General features: G+C 46.4%; 1 protein-coding gene across 1 annotated transcript in view; it reads left to right on the forward strand.

Moving 5' to 3' along the window:
- The window catches only part of TRMU (tRNA mitochondrial 2-thiouridylase), a 167,364-nt gene that overhangs the window by 106,514 nt on the left and 35,405 nt on the right, over positions 1 to 25,445 (forward strand). The window contains exons 9-10 of the mRNA XM_063927108.1: positions 15,611 to 15,755; positions 23,771 to 23,853. Coding sequence (XP_063783178.1) covers positions 15,611 to 15,755; positions 23,771 to 23,853 — 228 coding nt within the window. The remainder of the gene's footprint in view (positions 1 to 15,610; positions 15,756 to 23,770; positions 23,854 to 25,445) is intronic.

Here is a 25,445-nt window from a genome sequence, read left to right on the forward strand (position 1 = left end):
TTGCACTGCTCTCAGATGCGGCGCCGCTGAGGAAATCCCGGTCACGTCACAGGGTCAGCTGACCGGGATTTCCTCTATCATGCGCTGGGCATCACGGGGGTTGGCGCTGGGCGGGCACTGCAGTGGGGACTCGGAGCAGAAGAAGCGGCCAGCGGGGAGCACAAGCGGAGGCCAGCGGAGAGAAGAAACGGCAGCCAGCGGAGAGAAGAAGCGGCGGCCAGCGGGGAGAAGAAGCGGCGGCCAGCGGGGAGAAGAAGCGGCAGCAGCAGTGCGGATCATCATACAGCGGGGATCGTCTGCCACTGACAAATAGGTAAACCCCCTGTCCTGGATAAAGCTAAAGCTGCCATATAAGTTCAGGGGAGGGGTGTTAAAAACGGTTATATGGGTTTAGGGGAGGGGGAAGGGGAGGTGGGAGGGAGGGTAAGGACTGCTATATAGGTTTAGGGGAGGGTGGGGAAAGGGGGGTAGGGACTGTCTGCCATAATGTATAAAAACGGAGGCGTTGTCTGCCGTAATGTATAAAAACGGGGGCGCTGTCTGCCGTAATGTATAAAAACGGGGGCGCTGTCTACCGTAATGTATAAAAACGGGGGCGCTGTCTGCCGTAATGTATAAAAACGGGGGCGCTATCTGCCGTAATGTATAAAAAGGGGGGCGCTGTCTGCCGTAATTATAAAAATGGGGGTGCTGTCTGTCGTAATCTGTAAAAAGGGGACGCTGTCTGTCGTAATGTGTAAAAAGGGGGACGCTGTCTGCCGTAATGTGTAATAAGGGGGACGCTGTCTGCCGTAATGTGTAAAAAGGGATCTCTTTTTGAGTATTTTCTGTGTGGCCCTCGAATATTCGCTGGAAGTGTTAAGCGGCCCCCCAGCTGAAATAATTGCCCACCCCTGCTGTATAGCCTACCCCCAACTTAGGTATACTAGGATCCCTAAAACCCCGTCCCTCTCTAAACTACCCTAAGTAGCCAACCCTCCCTCCCCCCTCACCAATGGATATTAAGGCACATGGATAACTGACGGAGGGCAATATATAATAATGATCTGAGCTAGGTGAAGCTCTCCCGCTGTTTAAGAATATTATAGGTCTTACGCAGTTAACATCAGCTATTGTAGTGATATGCGTACGGCACAAACAGAAATGAACAATAAGTCAGGATAACAATAATTAAAATAATTAAAAAAACAAAAACAAGGCATATAGGGTGACCAAACATTAGTATAAAGTGACAGAAGGATAAAAGTACACAAAACCAATAGGAGCAATAAACTAATGACCTAAGCTAGGCTAAGTCCGGCTCTCCCACGAAAGGATACAGCGTTCCTCCCATATAGCATACTAAGCAGTATATAAACGTATACGTAGCATAAGTAGGAGAAAATTCGACCAAATCAAAAATACAGATAATAAAGATATACAAATAATAAAACAAAAATACTAATAGCAAAGATGAGAATTAATCCGGCCAGGCCTCCACCGCGTGCAGTAGTACAGTATCAGTCTCGTCTCCGGTTATCCAAGGATAGACACATCGGGGCAGAAAGTACGTATAGGATAAATCCAGGAACCTCCCGCCAGTGCGGGAACGGCCAGAAAAATACTCGAAGCATGAGAGTAAAGGACCTGGAAACGTCACCACCAGCAGCAAAGGCGCAGAACGGATCTTCAAAAAGCCCATAATGGAGTCCTGACATCCACGAACTGAGGCAGTATCTATATCAGTTGGACTCACATCCCCTGAGAAGGAGAAATCTAGAAGCCGCGACGGCACGTCACAAGCGCAGACTGCAGTGACAGAATTCAAAGGTACAGCTACCACATCTCCGAACTTCGTAAGGAGCCTCTGTGTAGAGTAGGGGTGGGCAACATGCGGCCCGCGGGCCGGATGCGGCCCGCGGACCGATCCTGCCTGGCCCGCTGTGCCCCACCAGAGTGCAATGACAAGCGGCCCGACAGGCCGCTTGTCATTGCACTGCTCTCAGACGCGGCGCCGCTGAGGAAATCCCGGTCACGTCACAGGGTCAGCTGACCGGGATTTCCTCTATCATGCGCTGGGCGGCACGGGGGGTGGCGCTGGGCGGACACTGCAGTGGGGACTCGGATGTCTTGTATTGAAATCAGAGTCATAGCCATTCCCTTGTCCCTGTGAGGAATCTGAATCGGTATTCACATTACGGGTGGTTCTGTAATGGCATTTAGTGCCCTCATTTGGATTATTACCTACCCAATGGTAGACTCTGTTTTGTTCATAATCAGAGATCACCTTGGACAAATTGAAAATGTCATGAATCAGCCTGTACCCTAAATAAATATATATATATATATATATATATATATATATATATATATATATATATATATATAATGCTACCAGTAATATTATTTATTAATGTTCCAGAGGAGGGAAAATGTTCTATATTTAATTTAATTATAAATGTATTTAATGAACTATGATAAAAAAATGTCATAGAAGCGTGTTTGGGGTAATTTTAGGCCAATTTAAAAATGTTTAAATAATAATAAAAAGCAATTTGCGTTCATTAAAATAAATACTTAAATGGAATTTGGGATACATAAATTAATGGAAAAAAATGGATTTGGGGTATTTTTTTTAACTAGCAATGATATTATTGGATTGATTTAGGTATTTGAAAACATTCAATTGTCTGATTAGTCTTTAGTAAGGAGGATGGGTGGAGGAGTCAAGGGAATGAGCAGCAAGTTCAGACATGTTTATTTAAAAATAAAGATTTTAGGAAACATTAGACCTGATGGGAAGCTGCAAGAAAAAAAATAGTGTTAATTTCTATAGAAATTGCCACGTCTCATTTTCTCGCAGTCAATTGAATTGGAAAACTCACATCTACAAGACAACCCCTCGCTGCAGGTTTTTTTTGCCAAATCACGCCTGCAATTGATTATGCCCGTACATAACCATGCACGCAATACTAGTGTAAGTTCAGCTGACTTGCATGCATATCTTCATCAACCACTAAATCTGTGGCATAAAGAGAATACCAGGATTTTAATGTAATTTAAGTGGGGCACAATTAACACCAAACTGTCTGTGAGATAATTATGTTACTAATCTACAGATGGAGCTTCCATTATCTTGGCTGTTTCTCCGCCTAAATTAGGGGTGGGCAACATGCGGCCCGCGGACCGATCCTGCCTGGCCCGCTGTGCCCCACCAGAGTGCAATGACAAGCGGCCCGACAGGCCGCTTGTCATTGCACTGCTCTCAGATGCGGCGCCGCTGAGGAAATCCCGGTCACGTCACAGGGTCAGCTGACCGGGATTTCCTCTATCATGCGCTGGGCATCACGGGGGTTGGCGCTGGGCGGGCACTGCAGTGGGGACTCGGAGCAGAAGAAGCGGCCAGCGGGGAGCACAAGCGGAGGCCAGCGGAGAGAAGAAACGGCAGCCAGCGGAGAGAAGAAGCGGCGGCCAGCGGGGAGAAGAAGCGGCGGCCAGCGGGGAGAAGAAGCGGCAGCAGCAGTGCGGATCATCATACAGCGGGGATCGTCTGCCACTGACAAATAGGTAAACCCCCTGTCCTGGATAAAGCTAAAGCTGCCATATAAGTTCAGGGGAGGGGTGTTAAAAACGGTTATATGGGTTTAGGGGAGGGGGAAGGGGAGGTGGGAGGGAGGGTAAGGACTGCTATATAGGTTTAGGGGAGGGTGGGGAAAGGGGGGTAGGGACTGTCTGCCATAATGTATAAAAACGGAGGCGTTGTCTGCCGTAATGTATAAAAACGGGGGCGCTGTCTGCCGTAATGTATAAAAACGGGGGCGCTGTCTACCGTAATGTATAAAAACGGGGGCGCTGTCTGCCGTAATGTATAAAAACGGGGGCGCTATCTGCCGTAATGTATAAAAAGGGGGGCGCTGTCTGCCGTAATTATAAAAATGGGGGTGCTGTCTGTCGTAATCTGTAAAAAGGGGACGCTGTCTGTCGTAATGTGTAAAAAGGGGGACGCTGTCTGCCGTAATGTGTAATAAGGGGGACGCTGTCTGCCGTAATGTGTAAAAAGGGATCTCTTTTTGAGTATTTTCTGTGTGGCCCTCGAATATTCGCTGGAAGTGTTAAGCGGCCCCCCAGCTGAAATAATTGCCCACCCCTGGTGTAGAGGCAAGAATTGCCTGAAGGACTTGCTGCATAGAATTAGCCATCGGTGAGTTATGAATACAAGCCAAACAGGAGGCCAGTGGCAAGATGGTGGCGGCTAGCACACCACCAGAGCCTACCAATAGACCTACAGCGGGAGCCACTAACCAGACGACCACAGAAGCAGGGAATCACAAGGAGACACAGCCGTAGTGGTAGTAATGTCGCGCTGTCCAGGGGTTAATGCAGAACAGGGGAGCCGGAGGGCAGAGGCCAGAGCCGCAGGGAGAAGGAGAGCTGTAGCGGGACACGTGGCAGCGTCACAGCAGGAGACCCGGCAGACACTCACCCAAGCACAGGCAGAGGCAGACGGAGCTCACACCGGCGCCCTCCCGGCTTCAGATCAACATTCAGGGCTGCAGGAGGTATGGAGACAGGCGGCATGCAGGGCAGCGGCCGGACAGCGCGGGGAGACTGGAGAGCGGCGTCCCACGTGTCTCAGCAGGCCCAGGATATCTGCACACATAAACGGTCCGGCCGTAGTGGGAAAGGAACGAGCGGGTCCCAAAACAACACGGGCTCCTTCACACCTTTAGGCAGGCATTTGGGTAGTTTTCAGGCCCAGGGGGGACATAGGATGAGAGAGCGGGATATTAAAGCTGGAGAGACACAGCCTGTATGCTACTCCATGTCCACCGAAGCCACGCCCCCCAATATTTCTATTGTTGAAACAAACTGCAGCTCTCATTATACCTTTTGCACGACCCAGCATAGAGATGATTATCTAGGGCACTATACAGCCTGGTTGAGAGAGACTGCTTTGTCTGCCAAACTGCATATTATTGCATGTGATTGTATTTGATCTGGTGGATTAATATAGGAATAACAGGTTAGCCGCAAATAAGAGACAATTTGTCTTTAATGTTATGATGCCGACTAACGGTGTCTAAAAGTGTTATTCCTCCATTACATTGTATCTGCTGGACCTTCTCCTATTTTCAGTTAAATAGAGGCTTGCCTAGTAATTTTCTCATTGGCTGCGCTGATGTTTATCAACAGCCAACAGCAGAAAGGAATGGTTGCCTTGAACTTTGACCCTACTAATTTTTTGAGGACTAGCAGTAGTAGCAATCTCTCATCCTCCCATTCAATGTTTTGACAAATGGGGGACAGCAGACTTCCGAAAATGTTTTAACGAGTCCTGCCTGCCTATCTCTATTCCAGCACTGTATTTACAGCATATTGAACAGTACATAAATACTTGGTTTGTTTTTCATATGGGGATGGCAACAGAGCCTGGACATCTTTTAATATTATTGTATTTTCACAGTGTATGTCCTTGTATTGTCCTTTATATTTTGCCTATGATTATTTTATTGGTAGTAATAAAAGTTATGTTTTAATTATGTGTATAGATACTGTGATTACCAATGAATGGCCCTCATTCATACCTGGTCTCAAGCAGACGATTCTTGCACTGCAGCGACCAGGTTATCGCCGCCTACAGGGGGAGGGGGTAATCGGTGTGCAGGGGTGCGATCGGATGTGCAGAGAGCTGCATAAACAAAAGTTTGTGCAGTCTCTGCACAGCCCAGGACTTACTTAGCCGCTGCGACAATCCAGAGCGATGCCAACGTCAGAAACCCGCCTTCCGAACGGCTGGGCACGCCTGCGTTCTCCTGGACACTCCTTAAAAACGGTCAGTTACCACCCACAAACGGCCTCTTCCTGTCAATCTTCTTGCGATCGCCGGTGCGATTGCTTTCTTCATAAAAATCCGTCGCTGTCCGGCAATCCCCTTCGCCGACATGCCTGCGCATTGCAGTGCATGCGCAGTTCAGACCCGATCACACCGCTGCAAAAAAAAGCAAGCATACGATCTGGCTGAATGAGGCCCAATGAGTGCTCGACCATTTCAGAGTCTTAGCCTGTAGGTGTTCCTCTTCTCTTTTCTATAGTACTTGTTACTCTATGGGAGCACAACCACTGCGAGATATGGTCCTTTCTGGACTAATTTATATGTGGGATTAATTTTGATATATACAAATATCAGACCTGTGCAGTAAGATACCCTCCCTATTTACTATATGTTCTTATCTGATACGCCTCTATCATGGGGATTTATATTGATATTTTATATATTTCTCTCTCTCTCTCTCTCTCTCTCTCTCTCTCTCTCTCTCTATATATATATATATATATGTGTGTGCATTGACCTAATATTACACCTTTAGACCGGTGTACCTGTGTAATTTGAATCCAACACGTCTATAAAGAAGTTACGTAGTCTCAGATTTGGGTTTTATAAAATTCAATAATTCTTATGGCAACAACAGCAGGCTGTGCGCTGTACCTGGGAAAATTCACTAAGGTGTATTCTAGTCTGTATTGTTTCTAATAACCTTCATTTCCCACAGATTCCTACAATGCAGACATCTGACGGAGTGTCCACTTGACTGTGATCAAGTCGGTTTTCTCCGCCCAGCTGCATTTAGCTACAAAGAACAGGAAAGTATTTGAAGCTCATCAAAACCTGATTAGACAGGTAGTTATATAGAAGATAATTTGAGGTACTGTATGTTCCATCCCTTACCTTCTGTTCTGGTTTTCACAAAATTGTGATTCTGTACAGCTCAAATAGACGTCTGAGAGGCGTTTCTAGTTTCCGGATACGCCTCCGGAGCTAGGCCTTTCACGGACAGGCTTAGGGCAGGATTTTTTCCACTTAAGCACATGCAGTGTTTTGAGCCCATTAAAGATGAGGCTGCCTAATAACGGAAGCTTGGAGGCTGTAAAGAGCAGTTTCATTTTGCTCCCAGGAGTTGGTTTACTGGTAAGGTGAGGAGTATCATGAAGGGAGAAATTGACACTTTGTGTTATATTCTTCCCTGCTATTACCTTCCATTTATATAGAACATATACATTACATATCTGTGTAAGTCATTATATATGTATATGTCTACCTCCTATTCCTACAGGTTAGGGAAGAATGAACACTGTTGACAGAAACTTCGGCCAGCACTTTGCCATCCATTGATGGTTGCCAGTCCTCTCCCCTATTTATGGATGGAAGACTGCGATATCGTAGTATTCCGTTTCCTGTCCAGCAAGGAGGTTCGTCTGCACCGTCCTTGTTCACTGGTTAAATATATGTATGTGCAGATGTGGTTGTAGGGGTGTATATGTGTGTGCGTACACACACACACACACACACACACACACACACACACACACACACACACCTACATATATATGTCTATAATTTGGTATAGAGGTACAGATTATGGGTACATTCGGGTTCTCTAGGTAGAGTAGAGTCCATTGGCAACTAGCATTCCCTAACATATTAACTGGATGATCGCAGTGTGGAAGGGGTTTCTTGACTCCTTTTCACGATTGGGTTAAGGCCTCCACATTCAGTAGTCATATGTATCAATTGCTTACAGGCAAGGTATAGTCACATTTCAGCCACCTGACTTCTCTTAGCAACGTCATTCCAGTCGGTTGGCGTAAAAGTTCCTGAGTATTATGACACTACTTCAGACTCCAAGAATTCAGGTTACATCCCGTTTTTTTTTTAAAGTTCAGGATAAACTTATCAGGACCTCCAAACGGTATAGGGACGTGTTAAGGTCACAGTCGATTATGGAACTGAGGCACGGCCCCCGGGAGTCCAGGGGGGCCCACACCGCACACCCTGCACCCATTAATAAAAATACTTACCCACCATAGTCCCGCGGCACAGCATCAGCGCTTCCGAAATCACTGGGAAAATGGCGTGATGCCATTTTCCCGGTGTTTCACGTATTCGCAGTAGGTAAATCACTGGGAAAATGGCCATTTTCCCGGAGATCTTCACCTGTGCTGTAGACTCTGGGACAGCGTTAGGGTCCCCTAGGGCCCCTAGTGTGCAGAGTCTTCACAGCTCTGGAGGCTAGAGAGGAGGGGGGCCAGCTGGAGCCTTCACATGGGCCTCTCTAGAAATGCCCCTGAACTGAGGGTTTACGTCCCAGTTTAGACTTGAGGTAGGAGGAACTCCTAAATATCTTTGGACCTTCCTCCTTGTTCCCTTTTGAAAGATTCTTCTTCAGTTACTAGGGTTTGTAGTCATTTTGTCATCTTCCTAATTTTAACATGTTTCTTACTGAACGCCCAGTTACTCAGGGGGCGTCTTTCCAGGCCACAGGAGTTGCTCATCTGTGATCTCAACTCATAGGCTTCATCCCTTATCTGGATGACTTATTACTCTAGGCATTTTCTGAAGAATTTGATTAATGCCTCTGTTTACTCACGGATATATATGTGGGATGCTTTACTCGAGTCTCAGTACATACAGTGACTTTAGTTCTTAACGTGTGGACTCCATTGGATACTCTTTTTGAGCGCTAGGGTTTCACTTTGCTCGGTGCTCGGCTCAGTTGTTCTCTACTTCTTGGAGAGTTGGTTGGCTTTAAATACGACCATCCCTTAGGGCCCTTAGGTGTCACCTGCCTTTTCTGCTCCTTCCCTGTTTACTCAAGCAGTGTAAACAAAATATGTTTGTTTCGGACTAATATTTTGGTCTCGCCTCGCAGGTCTCGGTCTCCAGATCTGCTGATCTTTCTTGCGGGCAACCCTGGTATGTTGCCTTTGCATTCGGGCTTGTTCTGGCACCTACGTTTGACAGATTGGCTGTTAAAGGTGTGGTGATGGAATGCGGGGTACTCCGGTGGATCAGCATGTTGCCACCTTTAGTCCAGCCACTCCTATACTAGCAGACAGCATATGTTGCCTGGGGTGCATACTCTTGGTCTTCGGATTTTGATTGACCTTGCAGTGTTGCAATCCTGGCTAGTCTCTGCAGTCTATATGCTTTCAGGTCACGAGTGTGGCTTCAGTCTTTGAATAACATCATGGCTCCACCTTTGTTTCAATAACTTCCCGGCCAGCCTCGACATGATATCTGGCAGTTATCTTGGTGGTTTATTTTTATATATTGGGTGCCTCTGGGTCATACTGCATCTTAGGTTGACTGATATCCTTTTGTCAAGCTCCACAGTTCTCTCAGTTGTGACCTTGAGTTTCGGCTTGACTGTGCAGTTTTCAGGAATTCTCAGTGCTCTCCCGCCCGTTTGGGAAGCTCTGGGACATCCCCATGGTACTATACTCCGGCGTCCCCTATGGATGATAGAGAAAACAGGATTTTAGTACTTACCGATAAATCCCTTTCTCTGAGTCCAAAGGAGACACTGGACGCCCACCCTGCACTGCTCTCTTCCGGCGGTGTGGTTATACCACTGGTTTTACGAGTGGTTCCGGGTGGCTTGGTGTCCTTCGGACCTGACTGCAAGGTTTCCTTGCGTTACTGTCATTTTGTCTTTCTCTTTTCTATGGTTATTCTGCGAGCGTAAATAGCTCTATCTGTAGGGTGTCTGCCTTCAGTGTAACAGGTCATGGGTTTTAATCCTGGGTGTGACTTACAATATATGACAATCCTATGTATATATATATATATATGTATATACACTGCTCAAAAAAATAAAGGGAACACTTAAACAACACAATGTAACTCCAAGTCAATCACACTTCTGTGAAATCAAACTGTCCACTTAGGAAGCAACACTGATTGACAATCAATTTCACATGCTGTTGTGCAAATGGAATAGACAACAGGTGGGAATTATAGGCAATTAGCAAGACACCCCCAATAAAGGAGTTGTTCTGCAGGTGGTGACCACAGACCACTTCTCAGCTCCTATGCTTTCTGGCTGATGTTTTGGTCACTTTTGAAAGCTGGCGGTGCTTTCATTCTAGTGGTAGCATGAGACGGAGTCTACAACCCACACAAGTGGCTCAGGTAGTGCAGCTCATCCAGGATGGCACATCAATGTGAGCTGTGGCAAGAAGGTTTGCTGTGTCTGTCAGCGTAGTGTCCAGAGCATGGAGGCGCTACCAGGAGACAGGCCAGTACATTAGGAGACGTGGAGGAGGCCGTAGGAGGGCAACAACCCAGCAGCAGGACCGCTACCTCCGCCTTTGTGCAAGGAGGAACAAGAGGAGCACTGCCAGATCCCTGCAAAATGACCTCCAGCAAGCCACAAATGTGCATGTGTCTACTCAAACGATCAGAAACAGACTCCATGAGGGTGGTATGAGGGCCCGACGTCCACAGGTGGGGGTTGTGCTTACAGCCCATCACCGTGCAGGACGTTTGGCATTTGCCAGAGAACACAAAGACTGGCGCCCTGTGCTCTTCACAGATGAAAGCAGGTTCTCACTGAGCACATGTGACAGACGTGCCAGAGTCTGGATACGCCAAGGAGAACGTTCTGCTGCCTGCAACATCCTCCAGCATGACCGGTTTGGCAGTGGGTCAGTAATGGTGTGGGGTGGCATTTCTTTGGGGGGCCGCACAGCCCTCCATGTGCTCGCCAGAGGTAGCCTGACTGCCATTAGGTACCGAGATGAGATCCTCAGACCCCTTGTGAGACCATATGCTGGTGCGGTTGGCCCTGGGTTCCTCCTAATGCAAGATAATGCTAGACCTCATGTGGCTGGAGTGTGTCAGCAGTTCCTGCAAGACGAAGGCATTGATGCTATGGACTGGCCCGCCCGTTCCCCAGACCTGAATCCAATTGAGCACATCTGGGACATCATGTCTCGCTCCCTCCACCAACGCCACGTTGCACCACAGACTGTCCAGGAGTTGGCGGATGCTTTAGTCCAGGTCTGGGAGGAGATCCCTCAGAAGACCATCCGCCACCTCATCAGGAGCATGCCCAGGCGTTGTAGGGAGGTCATACAGGCACGTGGAGGCCACACATACTACTGAGCCTCATTTTGACTTGTTTTAAGGACATTACATCGAAGTTGGATCAGCCTGTAGTGTGTTTTTCCACTTTAATTTTGAGTGTGACTCCAAATCCAGACCTCCATGGGTTAATAAATTTGATTTCCATTGATAATTTTTGTGTGATTTTGTTGTCAGCACATTCAACTATGTAAAGAACAAAGTATTTAATAAGAATATTTCATTCATTCAGATCTAGGATGTGTTATTTTAGTGTTCCCTTTATTTTTTTTGAGCAGTGTATATATCAATTATGTACTGATGCCCCTAATGTTATGTCTTATGCTTAACCACTAGGGCGAAGGTTCTGATAGCGAGGAAGTGGTTTTCACCCAAAGCACCTAACATCTCTCAATGGAGATCTTTGGTCACTGATATCTCTGGACTGGAGAGGCTAATGTTTAGGTCTAGAGGTGCGATGTCCAAATAGTATGTTAAATGGGATAGATGGAATACATCTGGGGAATTGATGCTGTAGGGAGGGAGGTGAGCGAGGTTTTATATGGGAGTACAGTGGTTTGTTATTCTAATCCTAATGTAGTAATTAACTTTATTCTTTATGATATGCACCAATCCTATTCTGAGATTAGACACACTAGGGGGAATTCAAATGTTTGAAAAGTCAGTTGGGTGTCTGTTTTTTCCTGTCTATTAGATAGGAAAAAACAGACACCCAACTGACATTTCAAACAATTGAATATCCCCCAATGTGTTACACCACCCATGTGTTCATCAATTTCTGATGCGATGTTGCTGCGTATTTTTGTCTTGTCATCACCTTTATGACACTATATACATTGAGGTATGAACACAAATTATCAGATACTTCTTAAGGTGTGTACACACTGTGAGATATTTCTTTGCGATTTTGACTATATAGTCAAAATCGCAAAGAAAGTTAGTGCAGATCGCAAGGTGAAAGTCACCTTGCGATCCTGATGCAAATCGCATGCCTTGATAGACTGTACAGGAAAGTCAATTTTGACTATCTCATGTAAAAGATAGTCAAAATTGAGACTTAGCCAAAATCGGACAAAGCTAGTATCGCAAGCACAGTCATTATATGCTTGCGATACCGACCTAGTCCCTGTCGCATAGTGAGAATTGGAGTAAGCCCGAATCTCACCGTGTGTATGCACCTTTTCTTTTAGCAGTACATGTTTACGTTTAATGTACTTGTGTATGATTGTTTCGATAAAAATGTACACAATAAAAAAAAAAAAAATGCCCCGAATGTTGTCACTCTGGTTAGGATGGTGAAGTCCACTGGATCTGGGAAGTTGTACAATTGCTGGTGTAACTGGTAAAACCTGTGCCAGGTTGCTTTTATTCCTTAGGGAAGTGTTTAGTTACAAAGTGAAACAAGTACATGAATACTCAGGGTCAAGAAGTTACAGCCTTAAAATATATTTACACAAGTTGTAGAGCAAGCCAAGCACCATAGGCATTAATTGAATTGTAGACCTGTGAGACCGCAACTTGTATAGGTGATGTTTCCACTTTGTAAAGTGATTTTGCACCTTGGAATTATTATTTTTTTTCCTGTCTTTACATTATTCGTTGTCTCCCCTATGAGCCTGTTTATCAAATAGTGGGGCAGATGTATTAACCTGGAAAAGGCATAAGGAAGTGATAAACCAGTGATATGTGCAAGGTGATAAAGGCACCAGCCAATCAGCTCCAATATGTAAATTAACAGGATCTGATTGGCTGGTGCCTTTATCACCTTGCACATATCACTGGTTTATCACTTCCTTATGCCTTCTCCAGGTTAATACATCTGCCCCAATGTTTGCGGGTGTTGGAAAGATACTTGGAACCCTCCCTGACAGTGGCTGCTGCACATGCATGGTCAGTAGACGCGCAGGAGTCCCGATAGGTTTGTGAAGAGACCACTTTACTCCAAATACATCACAGGGACGGGCTTGCATGTGGTATTTGATAAGAAACTCTCGTGATAGGGTCTGAAACCCGATAATTGATAAATGTATCCCCTAGTTTGCAATTCCTACAGTTGTTTTTGAAAACCAACACCCAGTAGTTAGAGCAGAGTGTAGTAAGTTTATATTGCAATTAGCTACTGTAATCTTACAGTATATGCATAAAGCACTTCATAATATGTAGGTGCTAAATGAAAAAGGTGACCATAAAAAAGATCTGCAGCTAGTGGTGTACGGATATACTTAAAGATTAGTACCTGTATGTTGGGAATATTTCCAGCTCTTGCAGAACTAGATCTCCAACTGAACCCTGTGTTTGGTAATACAATTCCTCTGTAACAGAAGGACCACAAAACATTGTTTCATGTCATTTTTTAATAAACTTTTTAATCAACTTGTGTTGTCTAGCGCAGTGACTAGATTAGGCAACTCCAAACCTAGCGCAGTGACTAGATTAGGCAACTCCACACGTAGCGCAGTGACTAGATTAGGCAACTCCACACCTAGCGCAGTGACTAGATTAGGCAACTCCACACGTAACGCAGTGACTAGATTAGGCAACTCCATACCTAGCGCAGTGACTAGATTAGGCAACTCCATACCTAGCGCAGTGACTAGATTAGGCAACTCCATACCTAGCGCAGTGACTAGATTAGGCAACTCCATACCTAGCGCAGTGACTAGATTAGGCAACTCCATACCTAGCGCAGTGACTAGATTAGGCAACTCCACACGTAGCGCAGTGACTAGATTAGGCAACGCCACACGTAGCGCAGTGACTAGATTAGGCAACTCCACACCTAGCGCAGTGACTAGATTAGGCAACTCGATACCTAGCGCAGTGACTAGATTAGGCAACTCCACACCTAGCGCAGTGACTAGATTAGGCAACTCCACACCTAGCGCAGTGACTAGATTAGGCAACTCCACACCTAGCGCAGTGACTAGATTAGGCAACTCCACACCTAGCGCAGTGACTAGATTAGGCAACTCCACACCTAGCGCAGTGACTAGATTAGGCAACTCCACACGTAGCGCAGTGACTAGATTAGGCAACTCCACACGTAGCGCAGTGACGAGATTAGGCAACTCCACACGTAGCGCAGTGACTAGATTAGGCAACTCCACACGTAGCGCAGTGACTAGATTAGGCAACTCCACACGTAGCGCAGTGACTAGATTAGGCAACTCCACACGTAGCGCAGTGACTAGATTAGGCAACTCCACACCTAGCGCAGTGACTAGATTAGGCAACTCCACACCTAGCGCAGTGACTAGATTAGGCAACTCCACACTTCTCATTGAATTTACTTTCCACTGCAGTGCTGTAACTCTGGGAGAAGGAATCATGGTCCTGTCAGAATAATAAAATATTCTGCCTGGTTCAAAGAGGAGCTCAAGAATCTGCTCTTGTAATTGGTAACAACACCTACCAGTATAAAGACATTAAATCCTGTTACAGGCCTGAGATCATGAAGTGCAGATGGGGGAGTGCATTAAAGTGTAGGGTACAGGTTGCTGCTGATAACTGTGGGGATATGACCATGTATGTGTCAGGTTGTGACTCTGCCTGTGTCAGTGTGGTACAGTATGTATGTACTCATATATAAGGAGTAGCATACCCATTACTGCAAATTACAGCGAGTAAATCACCTGTAATATGATCTTGTTGCTCCGTGACTTCTAATATCTTCATAATTTACAGTAAATGTTACACTAGTGAACATATATATTTATTATTATTATTTTTTTCATAGTGCATTCTAGTGTCAGTCATACACTGTACTGAGAATATGTAAACACACACACACGTCTGTTTTGCCAGAAGCCAAGTAACTGACCAGTATATTATTGGACTATGGAATGAAAACCATGCAGATACTAGGTAGCATACAAATCCACACCTATAGTGCTATTTTCATCATTTAACCCATAACCACAAGGTCCCCCATACTGCATAAATGTATAAACATGTTTTCATTTACATAACATTTAAAAAAACCTAAGAAGTTGTCATCATTATAGGTTGCTTTGTTGGCAGCCTCACACAGCCCACATTGGGGGTAATTCTGAGTTGATCGCAGCAGCAAGTATGTTAGCAATTGGGCAAAACCATGTGCACTGCAGGTGTGGCAGATACAACATGTGCAGAGAGAGTTAAATGTGGATGGGTTATTTTGTTCCTGTGCAGGGTAAATTATGGCTGCTTTATTTTTACACTGCAATTTAGATTTCAGTTTGAACACGCCCCACCCAAATCTAACTCTCTCTGCACATGTTATATCTGCTTACCCTGCAGTGCACATGGTTTTGCCCAACTGCTAACAAGTTTTCTGCTGCGATCAACTCGGAATTAGGCCCATTGTAAATATCTATTCAACCAAGCTACCTAGCTACTTGTGCATAGCACAGAAAATATCCCCTTACTACATACTTGCCTACCTGACCCTCTCCATGAGGGAGAAAATGCTCTGTTCCTGGACTTTCCTGGTAATGTATGATTGCCATCACCTGTGGTGAAACACCTTTCTTATCAATTAACTAGCTCACCACAGGTGATGGCAATCATACACTATCAGGAAAGTCCAGGAACAGAGCATTTTCTCCCTCATGGAGAGGGTCAGGTAGGCAAGTATGCCTTACTGTAATGACCCATGTTCCATCAAATAACCAGACTTCAGGCAATCATTGACGTGTACCATTTACTTATTTTCTCTTCTTATTTAAGGCTCCATCTAGAGATCACCCAGCTTTGTTCACTGATCAACTGCAAACTGATCGAGTGCACTGGCTCTCCGGAAACCCTCCTGCAGAGCTGGTGCAAAACAAGATTATAGAATGTCATTTTAGATTTCAACACCAGATGGCGCTAGGTGAGTTTATAGTAGACACATTTGTCTTATTGCAGCGTGCTTCATGTGTATGCGTGTATTGTCGTTCCGAATCGAATTAGTTCCATGTACCAGACAACTTAGAATAAAGTACTGTTGACCTAAACTTAGTTTTGTCTAAAAAAAAATTTTTTACTCCAACTATAAGAAGGATGCATGTTTTTCAGCATCTGATAGATTTTATATATATATATATATATATATATATATATATATATATATATATATATATATATATATATATACTGTGTGTGTGTATATATATATATATATATATATACTGCATATATACACTATATATCTCACAGAAGACCCAACTAATTACCTGGAAGTATTTGTGAATGCATGTATTGGATCTCTGCACACTACACAAAACATACCTCCCAACTTTTGATCTTTTGAAGGAGGGATACACGCGCGCTCCCGGAAAAGGGGTGTGGCCTGCGAAAAGGGGTGTGGCGTCGCGGGAGGGCCCCGCGATCGCGGGCCACGCCCCCATTTTCGTCACTGAGGGGGCATGTCCAGCGCTCTGTGAGCTGCTGGCATGCCTCCTCTCCCTCTGTCTGCACTGAATAGACACTGTGCGCATGCACACAGTGTCTATTCACCGCTGCTCTACTAAGCAGGGCAGCGAGTGACAGAGCCGCCCAACTGCCCCCCCCCCCTCCACCCTCCACAGCGGGACACTGCGGCCCGCGGGTGGGACAGCGGGACAGTCCCCAAAAAACGGGACTGTCCCGCGAAAATCGGGACAGTTGGGAGGTATGCACAAAGGCTCACATTACGGTGTCCGTGAAGGAAGTGCAGTGCATTGAGCTTGTGAGAGCACTGCCTGGGAACTTAATGTACTGTACATTGTTTTTGATGTCAGTAAAGCGCCTTGAGTTCTGTTGGAGAAAGAGCGCTATATAAATAAAATTAATTTTACATTTAAATCTCTTACAAATGATAACATGAACATCTTGTTTCCTGCATGCTGTGCTCTGCAATTAGCTTTTGCCTGTAGTGTTGCTGGATAACTTTGGCTAGCATGTCTGTGTGATTATAGGCGTACTTAGCAAGTTTTCTCTATCGTCCTAAGTGGATGCTGGGGTTCCTGAAAGGACCATGGGGAATAGCGGCTCCGCAGGAGACAGGGCACAAAAAAGTAAAGCTTTACTAGGTCAGGTGGTGTGCACTGGCTCCTCCCCCTATGACCCTCCTCCAGACTCCAGTTAGATTTTGTGCCCGAACGAGAAGGGTGCAATCTAGGTGGCTCTCCTAAAGAGCTGCTTAGAGAAAGTTTAGTTTAGGTTTTTTTCTTTACAGTGAGTCCTGCTGGCAACAGGATCACTGCAACGTGGGACTTAGGGGGAAAGTAGTAAACTCACCTGCATGCAGAGTGGATTTGCTGCTTGGCTACTGGACACCATTAGCTCCAGAGGGATCGAACACAGGCCCAGCCGTGGAGTCCGGTCCCGGAGCCGCGCCGCCGACCCCCTTGCAGATGCTGAAGCGTGAAGAGGTCCGGAAACCGGCGGCTGAAGACTCCTCAGTCTTCATAAGGTAGCGCACAGCACTGCAGCTGTGCGCCATTTTCCTCTCAGCACACTTCACTGGGCAGTCACTGAGGGTGCAGAGCGCTGGGGGGGGGCGCTCTGAGAGGCAAATATAAACCTTATACAAGGCTAAAAATACCTCACATATAGCCCATAGGGGCTATATGGAGATATTTAACCCCTGCCTGACTGGAAAAATAGCGGGAGAAGAACCCGCCGAAAAAGGGGCGGGGCCTATCTCCTCAGCACACGGCGCCATTTTCTGTCACAGCTCCGCTGGTCAGAACGGCTTCCAGGTCTCTCCCCTGCACTGCACTACAGAAACAGGGTAAAACAGAGAGGGGGGGCACATTAATGGCTATATATATATATATTAAAGCAGCTATAAGGGAGCACTTAATATAAGGATATCCCTTGTATATATAGCGCTTTGTGGTGTGTGCTGGCAGACTCTCCCTCTGTCTCCCCAAAAGGGCTAGTGGGTCCTGTCTTCATTAGAGCATTCCCTGTGAGTTTGCGGTGTGTGTCGGTACGTGGTGTCGACATGTATGAGGACGATATTGGTGTGGAGGCGGAGCAATTGCCAAATATGCAGATGTCACCCCCCAGGGGGTCGACACCAGAATGGATGCCTTTATTTGTGGAATTACGTGATGGTTTATCTTCCCTTAAACAGTCAGTTGAGGACATGAGGCGGCCGGACAATCAATTAATGCCTGTCCAGGCGCCTCAAACACCGTCAGGGGCTGTAAAACGCCCTTTGCCTCAGTCGGTCGACACAGACCCAGACACGGGCACTGATTCCAGTGACGACGGTAGAAATTCAAACGTATTTTCCAGTAGGGCCACACGTTATATGATTTTGGCAATGAAGGAGACGTTACATTTAGCTGATACTACAGATACCGTAAAACAGGGTATTATGTATGGTGTGAAAAAACTACAAACAGTTTTTCCTGAATCAGAAGAATTAAATGACGTGTGTGATGAAGCGTGGGTTGCTCCTGATAAAAAGTTGATAATTTCAAAAAAGTTATTGGCATTATACCCTTTCCCGCCAGAGGTTAGGGCGCGCTGGGAAACACCCCCTAAGGTGGACAAGGCGCTCACACGCTTATCCAAACAAGTGACGTTACCCTCTCCTGAGACGGCCGCACTTAAGGATCCATCAGATAGAAAGATGGAAGTTATTCAAAAGAATATATACACACATGCAGGTGTTATACTACGACCAGCTATAGCAACTGCCTGGATGTGCAGTGCTGGAGTAGTTTGGTCAGAATCCCTGATTGAAAATATTGATACCCTAGATAGGGACAATGTTTTACTGTCGTTAGAACAAATAAAGGATGCATTTATCTATATGCGTGATGCACAGAGGGATATTTGCACACTGGCATCTCGGGTGAGTGCTATGTCCATTTCAGCCAGAAGAGCCTTATGGACACGACAGTGGACAGGCGATGCGGATTCAAAACGTCACATGGAGGTTTTGCCGTATAAAGGGGAGGAGTTATTTGGAGTTGGTCTATCAGACTTGGTGGCCACGGCTACTGCCGGGAAATCCACTTTTTTACCTCAAGTCACTCCCCAACAGAGAAAGGCACCGACCTTTCAACCGCAGCCTTTTCGCTCCTACAAAAATAAGAGAGCAAAGGGCTTGTCGTACCTGCCACGAGGCAGAGGAAGAGGGAAGAGACACCAACAGGCAGCTCCTTCCCAGGAACAGAAGCCCTCCCCGGCTCCTGCAAAAACCTCAGCATGACGCTGGGGCCTCTCAAGCGGACTCGGGGACAGTGGGGGGCCGTCTCAAAAATTACAGCGCGCAGTGGGCTCACTCGCAGGTAGACCCCTGGATCCTGCAGATAATATCTCAGGGGTACAGGTTGGAATTAGAGACGGATCCTCCTCATCGTTTCCTGAAGTCTGCCTTACCAACCGTCTCTTCCGAAAGGGAGAGGGTGTTGGAAGCCATTCACAAGCTGTACGCTCAGCAGGTGATAGTCAAAGTACCCCTATTACAACAAGGAAAGGGGTATTATTCCACTCTATTTGTGGTACCGAAGCCGGATGGCTCGGTAAGGCCTATTCTAAATCTGAAGTCCTTGAACCTCTACATAAAAAAGTTCAAGTTCAAGATGGAGTCACTCAGAGCAGTGATAGCGAACCTGGAAGAAGGGGACTTTATGGTATCCTTGGACATCAAGGATGCGTATCTACACGTTCCGATTTACCCCGCACACCAGGGGTACCTCAGGTTCATTGTTCAAAACTGTCACTATCAGTTTCAGACGCTGCCGTTCGGATTGTCCACGGCGCCTCGGGTCTTTACCAAGGTAATGGCCGAGATGATGATTCTTCTTCGAAGAAAAGGCGTATTAGTTATCCCATACTTGGACGATCTCCTAATAAGGGCAAGGTCCAGAGAACAGCTGGAGACAGCTTTAGCACTATCTCAAGAGGTGCTAAGACAACACGGGTGGATTCTGAATATTCCAAAATCCCATTTAATCCCGACAACTCGTCTGCTGTTCCTAGGAATGATTCTGGACACGGTTCAGAAAAAGGTTTTCCTTCCAGAGGAAAAAGCCAAGGAGTTATCCGATCTGGTCAGGAACCTCCTAAAACCAGGAAAAGTGTCAGTACATCAATGCACAAGAGTCCTGGGAAAAATGGTGGCTTCTTACGAAGCAATTCCATTCGGCAGATTCCATGCAAGAATATTCCAAAGGGATCTGTTGGACAAATGGTCAGGGTCGCATCTGCAGATGCACCTGCGAATAACCCTGTCACCAAAGACAAGGGTGTCACTTCTGTGGTGGTTGCAGAAGGCTCACCTATTAGAAGGCCGCAGATTCGGCATTCAGGATTGGATCCTGGTGACCACGGACGCCAGCCTGAGAGGCTGGGGAGCAGTCACACAAGGAAGAAACTTCCAGGGAGTATGGACGAGTCTGGAAAAGTCTCTTCACATAAACATTCTGGAACTAAGAGCAATCTACAATGCTCTAAGCCAGGCGGAACTTCTCCTGCAAGGAAAGCCGGTGTTGATTCAGTCGGACAACATCACGGCGGTCGCCCATGTAAACAGGCAGGGCGGCACAAGAAGCAGGAGTGCAATGGCAGAAGCTGCCAAGATTCTTCGCTGGGCGGAGAATCACGTGATAGCACTGTCAGCAGTGTTCATCCCGGGCGTGGACAACTGGGAAGCAGACTTCCTCAGCAGACACGATCTTCATCCGGGAGAGTGGGGTCTACATCCAGAAGTCTTCAACATGTTAATAGACCGTTGGGAAAGACCAATTGTAGACATGATGGCGTCTCGCCTCAACAAGAAACTGGACAAATATTGCGCCAGGTCAAGAGATCCACAGGCAATAGCTGTGGACGCACTGGTAACTCCTTGGGTGTACCAGTCAGTGTATGTGTTTCCTCCTCTGCCGCTCATACCAAAGGTATTGAAGATCATACGGCAAAGAAGAGTAAGAACAATACTAGTGGTTCCGGATTGGCCGAGAAGGACTTGGTATCCGGAACTTCAAGAGATGCTCACGGACGAACCGTGGCCTCTACCTCTGAGAAGGGACCTGCTACAGCAGGGTCCCTGTCTTTTTCAAGACTTACCGCGGCTGCGTTTGACGGCATGGCGGTTGAACGCCAGATCCTAAAAGGGAAAGGCATTCCAGAAGAAGTCATTCCTACCTTGATTAAGGCACGGAAGGAAGTCACCGTGAAACATTATCACCGCATTTGGCGAAAATATGTAGCGTGGTGCGAGGATCGGAAGGTTCCGACGGAGGAATTCCAACTGGGTCGTTTCCTACATTTCCTGCAATCAGGATTATCTATGGGTCTCAAATTGGGATCCATTAAGGTTCAAATTTCGGCCCTGTCAATATTCTTCCAAAAAGAATTGGCCTCTGTCCCTGAGGTCCAGACTTTTGTCAAGGGAGTACTGCATATACAGCCTCCTGTGGTGCCTCCGGTGGCACCGTGGGATCTAAATGTAGTTTTAGATTTCCTCAAATCCCATTGGTTTGAACCATTGAAAAAGGTGGATTTGAAATATCTCACATTGAAAGTGACTATGTTACTAGCCCTGGCCTCTGCCAGGAGAGTATCTGAATTGGCGGCTTTATCTTATAAAAGTCCTTATCTAATCTTCCATTCGGATAGGGCAGAACTGCGGACTCGTCCGCATTTTCTCCCTAAAGTGGTATCAGCATTTCATCTGAACCAACCTATTGTGGTGCCTGCGGCCACTAGCGACTTGGAGGACTCCAAGTTGTTGGACGTTGTCAGAGCCTTAAAAATATACATTGCAAGGACGGCTGGAGTCAGAAAATCTGACTCGCTGTTTATATTGTATGCACCCAACAAGTTGGGCGCACCTGCTTCTAAGCAGTCGATTGCTCGTTGGATTTGTAACACAATTCAACTTGCACATTCTGTGGCAGGCCTGCCACAGCCTAAAACTGTAAAAGCCCACTCCACAAGGAAGGTGGGCTCATCTTGGGCGGCTGCCCGAGGGGTCTCGGCATTACAACTCTGCCGAGCAGCTACGTGGTCGGGGGAGAACACGTTTGTAAAATTTTACAAATTTGATACCCTGGCAAAGGAGGACCTGGAGTTCTCTCATTCGGTGCTGCAGAGTCATCCGCACTCTCCCGCCCGTTTGGGAGCTTTGGTATAATCCCCATGGTCCTTTCAGGAACCCCAGCATCCACTTAGGACGATAGAGAAAATAAGAATTTACTTACCGATAATTCTATTTCTCGGAGTCCGTAGTGGATGCTGGGCGCCCATCCCAAGTGCGGATTATCTGCAATACTTGTACATAGTTATTGTTAACTAATTCGGGTTATTGTTAAGGAGCCATCTTTAAGAGGCCCTTTCTGTTGTCATACTGTTAACTGGGTTTAGATCACAAGTTGTACGGTGTGATTGGTGTGGCTGGTATGAGTCTTACCCGGGATTCAAAATGCCTCCCTTATTGTGTATGCTCGTCCGGGCACAGTACCTAACTGGAGTCTGGAGGAGGGTCATAGGGGGAGGAGCCAGTGCACACCACCTGACCTAGTAAAGCTTTACTTTTTTGTGCCCTGTCTCCTGCGGAGCCGCTATTCCCCATGGTCCTTTCAGGAACCCCAGCATCCACTACGGACTCCGAGAAATAGAATTATCGGTAAGTAAATTCTTATTTTTGTATCATGCTGTTGGACTTGTTTCTTGATGTAAATGCACCCACAGCGCTCTGTAATCCCTGAGAAATGCGCTGCCTGTCACGTCTTGTTACCTAGCTCAGACATTGTATTTGAAACTTTTTTTTTTTCAATAGATACATTGTTCAGCGCGTGAAGAGAAGTTATAATTGCCATGGGCATGAAAAAGCATCTAAACCATAATTAAAGCCATACTTGAATATGGAAACTGCTAAGCAAGCTCTGCCAATGATTTCTATTTCCTTCTGCTTGACTGCGCTATATAGTATTCCTAGTCAAATTCATAGAGAATATAACACGTTACAAACTATCTGCAAAGGACATCCTATAATCATATGATACTGTTGACTATTACTCCTTAAAGTAAAATCTACTCTGGTGTCTGAATTAAAAAAAAATTCAGTATGTCTATTGTAAATTGAAATGCATTGAAAGTTTTGGGATATATGCTGTCATTAGTTTGGATATTAAGTGATTGCAGGATGGAAATTGTTTCACTAATACTTGACTAGGGGGTCATTCCGAGTTGATCGCTAGCTGCCGTTGTTCGCAGCGCAGCGATCAGGCTAAAAATCGGCATTTCTGCGCATGCGTATGCACCGCAATGCACACGCGCAACGTACGGGTACAAAGTCCTTTGTGGTTTTGCACAGGTTCTAGCGACGTTTTCATTTGCACTGGCGGCCGCAAGAAGATTGACAGGAAGGGGGTGTTTCTGGGTGTCAACTGACCATTTTCAGGGAGTGCTTAGAAAAACACAGGTGTGCCAGGGAAAACGCAGGCGTGGCTGGGCGAACGCTAGGCGGGTGTGTGACGTCAAAAGCCAACCCTCCAACGTTAGACTCAACGCACACGAAGAGTAAGTCCAGGGCTGGTCTTGTTTTGCACAAAATGTTTTTGCAGGCGCTTTGCTGCACAGGCGTTCGCACTTCTGCAAAGCAAAAATACACTCCCTGGTGTGTGGCGACAATGCGTTTTCACGGCTGCTGAAAACTGCTAGCGAGCGATCATTTCAGAATGACATCTCCCCCCCCCTCCCGATGTTATGAACACTCAAACACCAGTATAGGGCTGAATTTAGTTAGGGTCAGAGGGTGCGATTTGCAGTTGCAATAGTGTAGGAATGCCGGCAGCGGAACTCGCACTCCACGTGACCCAATCTTGCCCAAGACTCATGCATTTTTATACGCAGACCTTTTTAAAATGTTTCTTTAAAATGTATTATTTTGTCTTTTAGAGGACTGTATATTGACATTAAACCAGGACGGCTCAGTTTGGGTACAAATCGTGAAGCCGATACGAGCCCTGACACCTGGACAGGTGAGCAGAATTTAACACTATAATTAGTAATCTGTTTCAGTTCAGTCTTGCATTAACCCAGCACAAACTATTCTCCTCATTTCTTTAGCATCCATAAGAGATACTGGGGATCACTTAGTACAATGGGGTATAGATTGGGTCCAAAGGAGCCGGTGCCCTTTAAATTTTTTCCACTGGGTGTGCTGGTTCCTCCCCTCTATGCCCCCTCCTACAGCCAGTTTTAAAAAATCTGCCCTCAGGAAAGGTTGCACATCTCTGGAGCTCTAGAGGATTTTTTCTTCAGTTTGATTTAAACTTTATTATTTGCTGTATGCTGTTTGGGCAACAGCATACCTGCACCGTGGGAGTTGGGGGGTGCGGTCACCGGCCTCTTAAGGCATCAGAGTCTCTTCCCCGGTACAGGACCACCGACCTGAGAGGTTGTTGTACAGCGGGGCACTGCGACTTAGCGGTCTGAATCGCAGCACACCGCACACCCCTAACAGTAGCCTGAAGGTGGGAAGAGTGGTGAGTACACACCGGGGGCCCCGCTAGGGGGGTCCCCCGTTATCGCTGCGGCACAATCGCAGGAGTGGCATACGGATGCTCCCTGGAGGGTCCGCTATAGACCCCCTGTGTACACTGGCCAGCGGTAGAGAAAACAGGTATTCATACCTCATTTTACACCACATAGGAGACATTGTCAGTATAAAAATTGGGGGGTGCAGAGCTACCCCAGAGCGGGACCAGCATCATTTTGGCGCCTTCCTCTGCTTACAGCTGCAGCAGCAGGGATGCACAGTTCCTTCTAGGCACTCCAGATACACAGGAAAGCTGGTACAATGGTGTAATTAAGTGGGAGAGCCGCATATATAATGCTATAGAGTCCAAAAAAGGACAAGACTCTGGTGTTCCACCGTGTTACAGGCAACCTGCAGTCTTACTGAGTTTGCTAGGCGTGGGTGTGCTGGTCTCTCTCTCTGGGTCTCCTCACTTACAGTTTGGGCAGGCTTGTGTGTGTGTGTGTGTGTGTGTGTGTGTGTGTGTGTGTGTGTGTGTGTGTGTGTGTGTTATATTGTACATGGTAAAACACCAGTTATGCACTGTATGTCATACCAGATTCTTTCCCTCAGTAGCTGGTTCTCTCTCATGTGAACAATGCAGTCAGTCCTCCCAGGTTAGTGAGGACGCTGGAGGGGAGGTTCAGGAGCCGTCCTGGCTAGGTGCTATAAAAAATAAGATTTTACTCACCGGTAAATCTATTTCTCGTAGTCCGTAGTGGATGCTGGGGACTCCGTAAGTACCATGGGGATTAGCGGCTCCGCAGGAGACTGGGCACAACTAAAGAAAGCTTTAGGACTACCTGGTGTGCACTGGCTCCTCCCACTAAGACCCTCCTCCAGACCTCAGTTAGGATACTGTGCCCGGAAGAGCTGACACAAATAGGAAGGATTTTGAATCCCGGGTAAGACTCATACCAGCCACACCAATCACACCGTATAACTCGTGATACAATACCCAGTTAACAGTATGATAACAACTGAGCCTCTCAACAGATGGCTCAACAATAACCCTTTAGTTAGGCAATAACTATATACAAGTATTGCAGACAA

The sequence above is a fragment of the Pseudophryne corroboree genome, chromosome 6 (genome assembly GCF_028390025.1).
Source record: "Pseudophryne corroboree isolate aPseCor3 chromosome 6, aPseCor3.hap2, whole genome shotgun sequence".
Lineage (NCBI taxonomy): Eukaryota > Metazoa > Chordata > Amphibia > Anura > Myobatrachidae > Pseudophryne > Pseudophryne corroboree.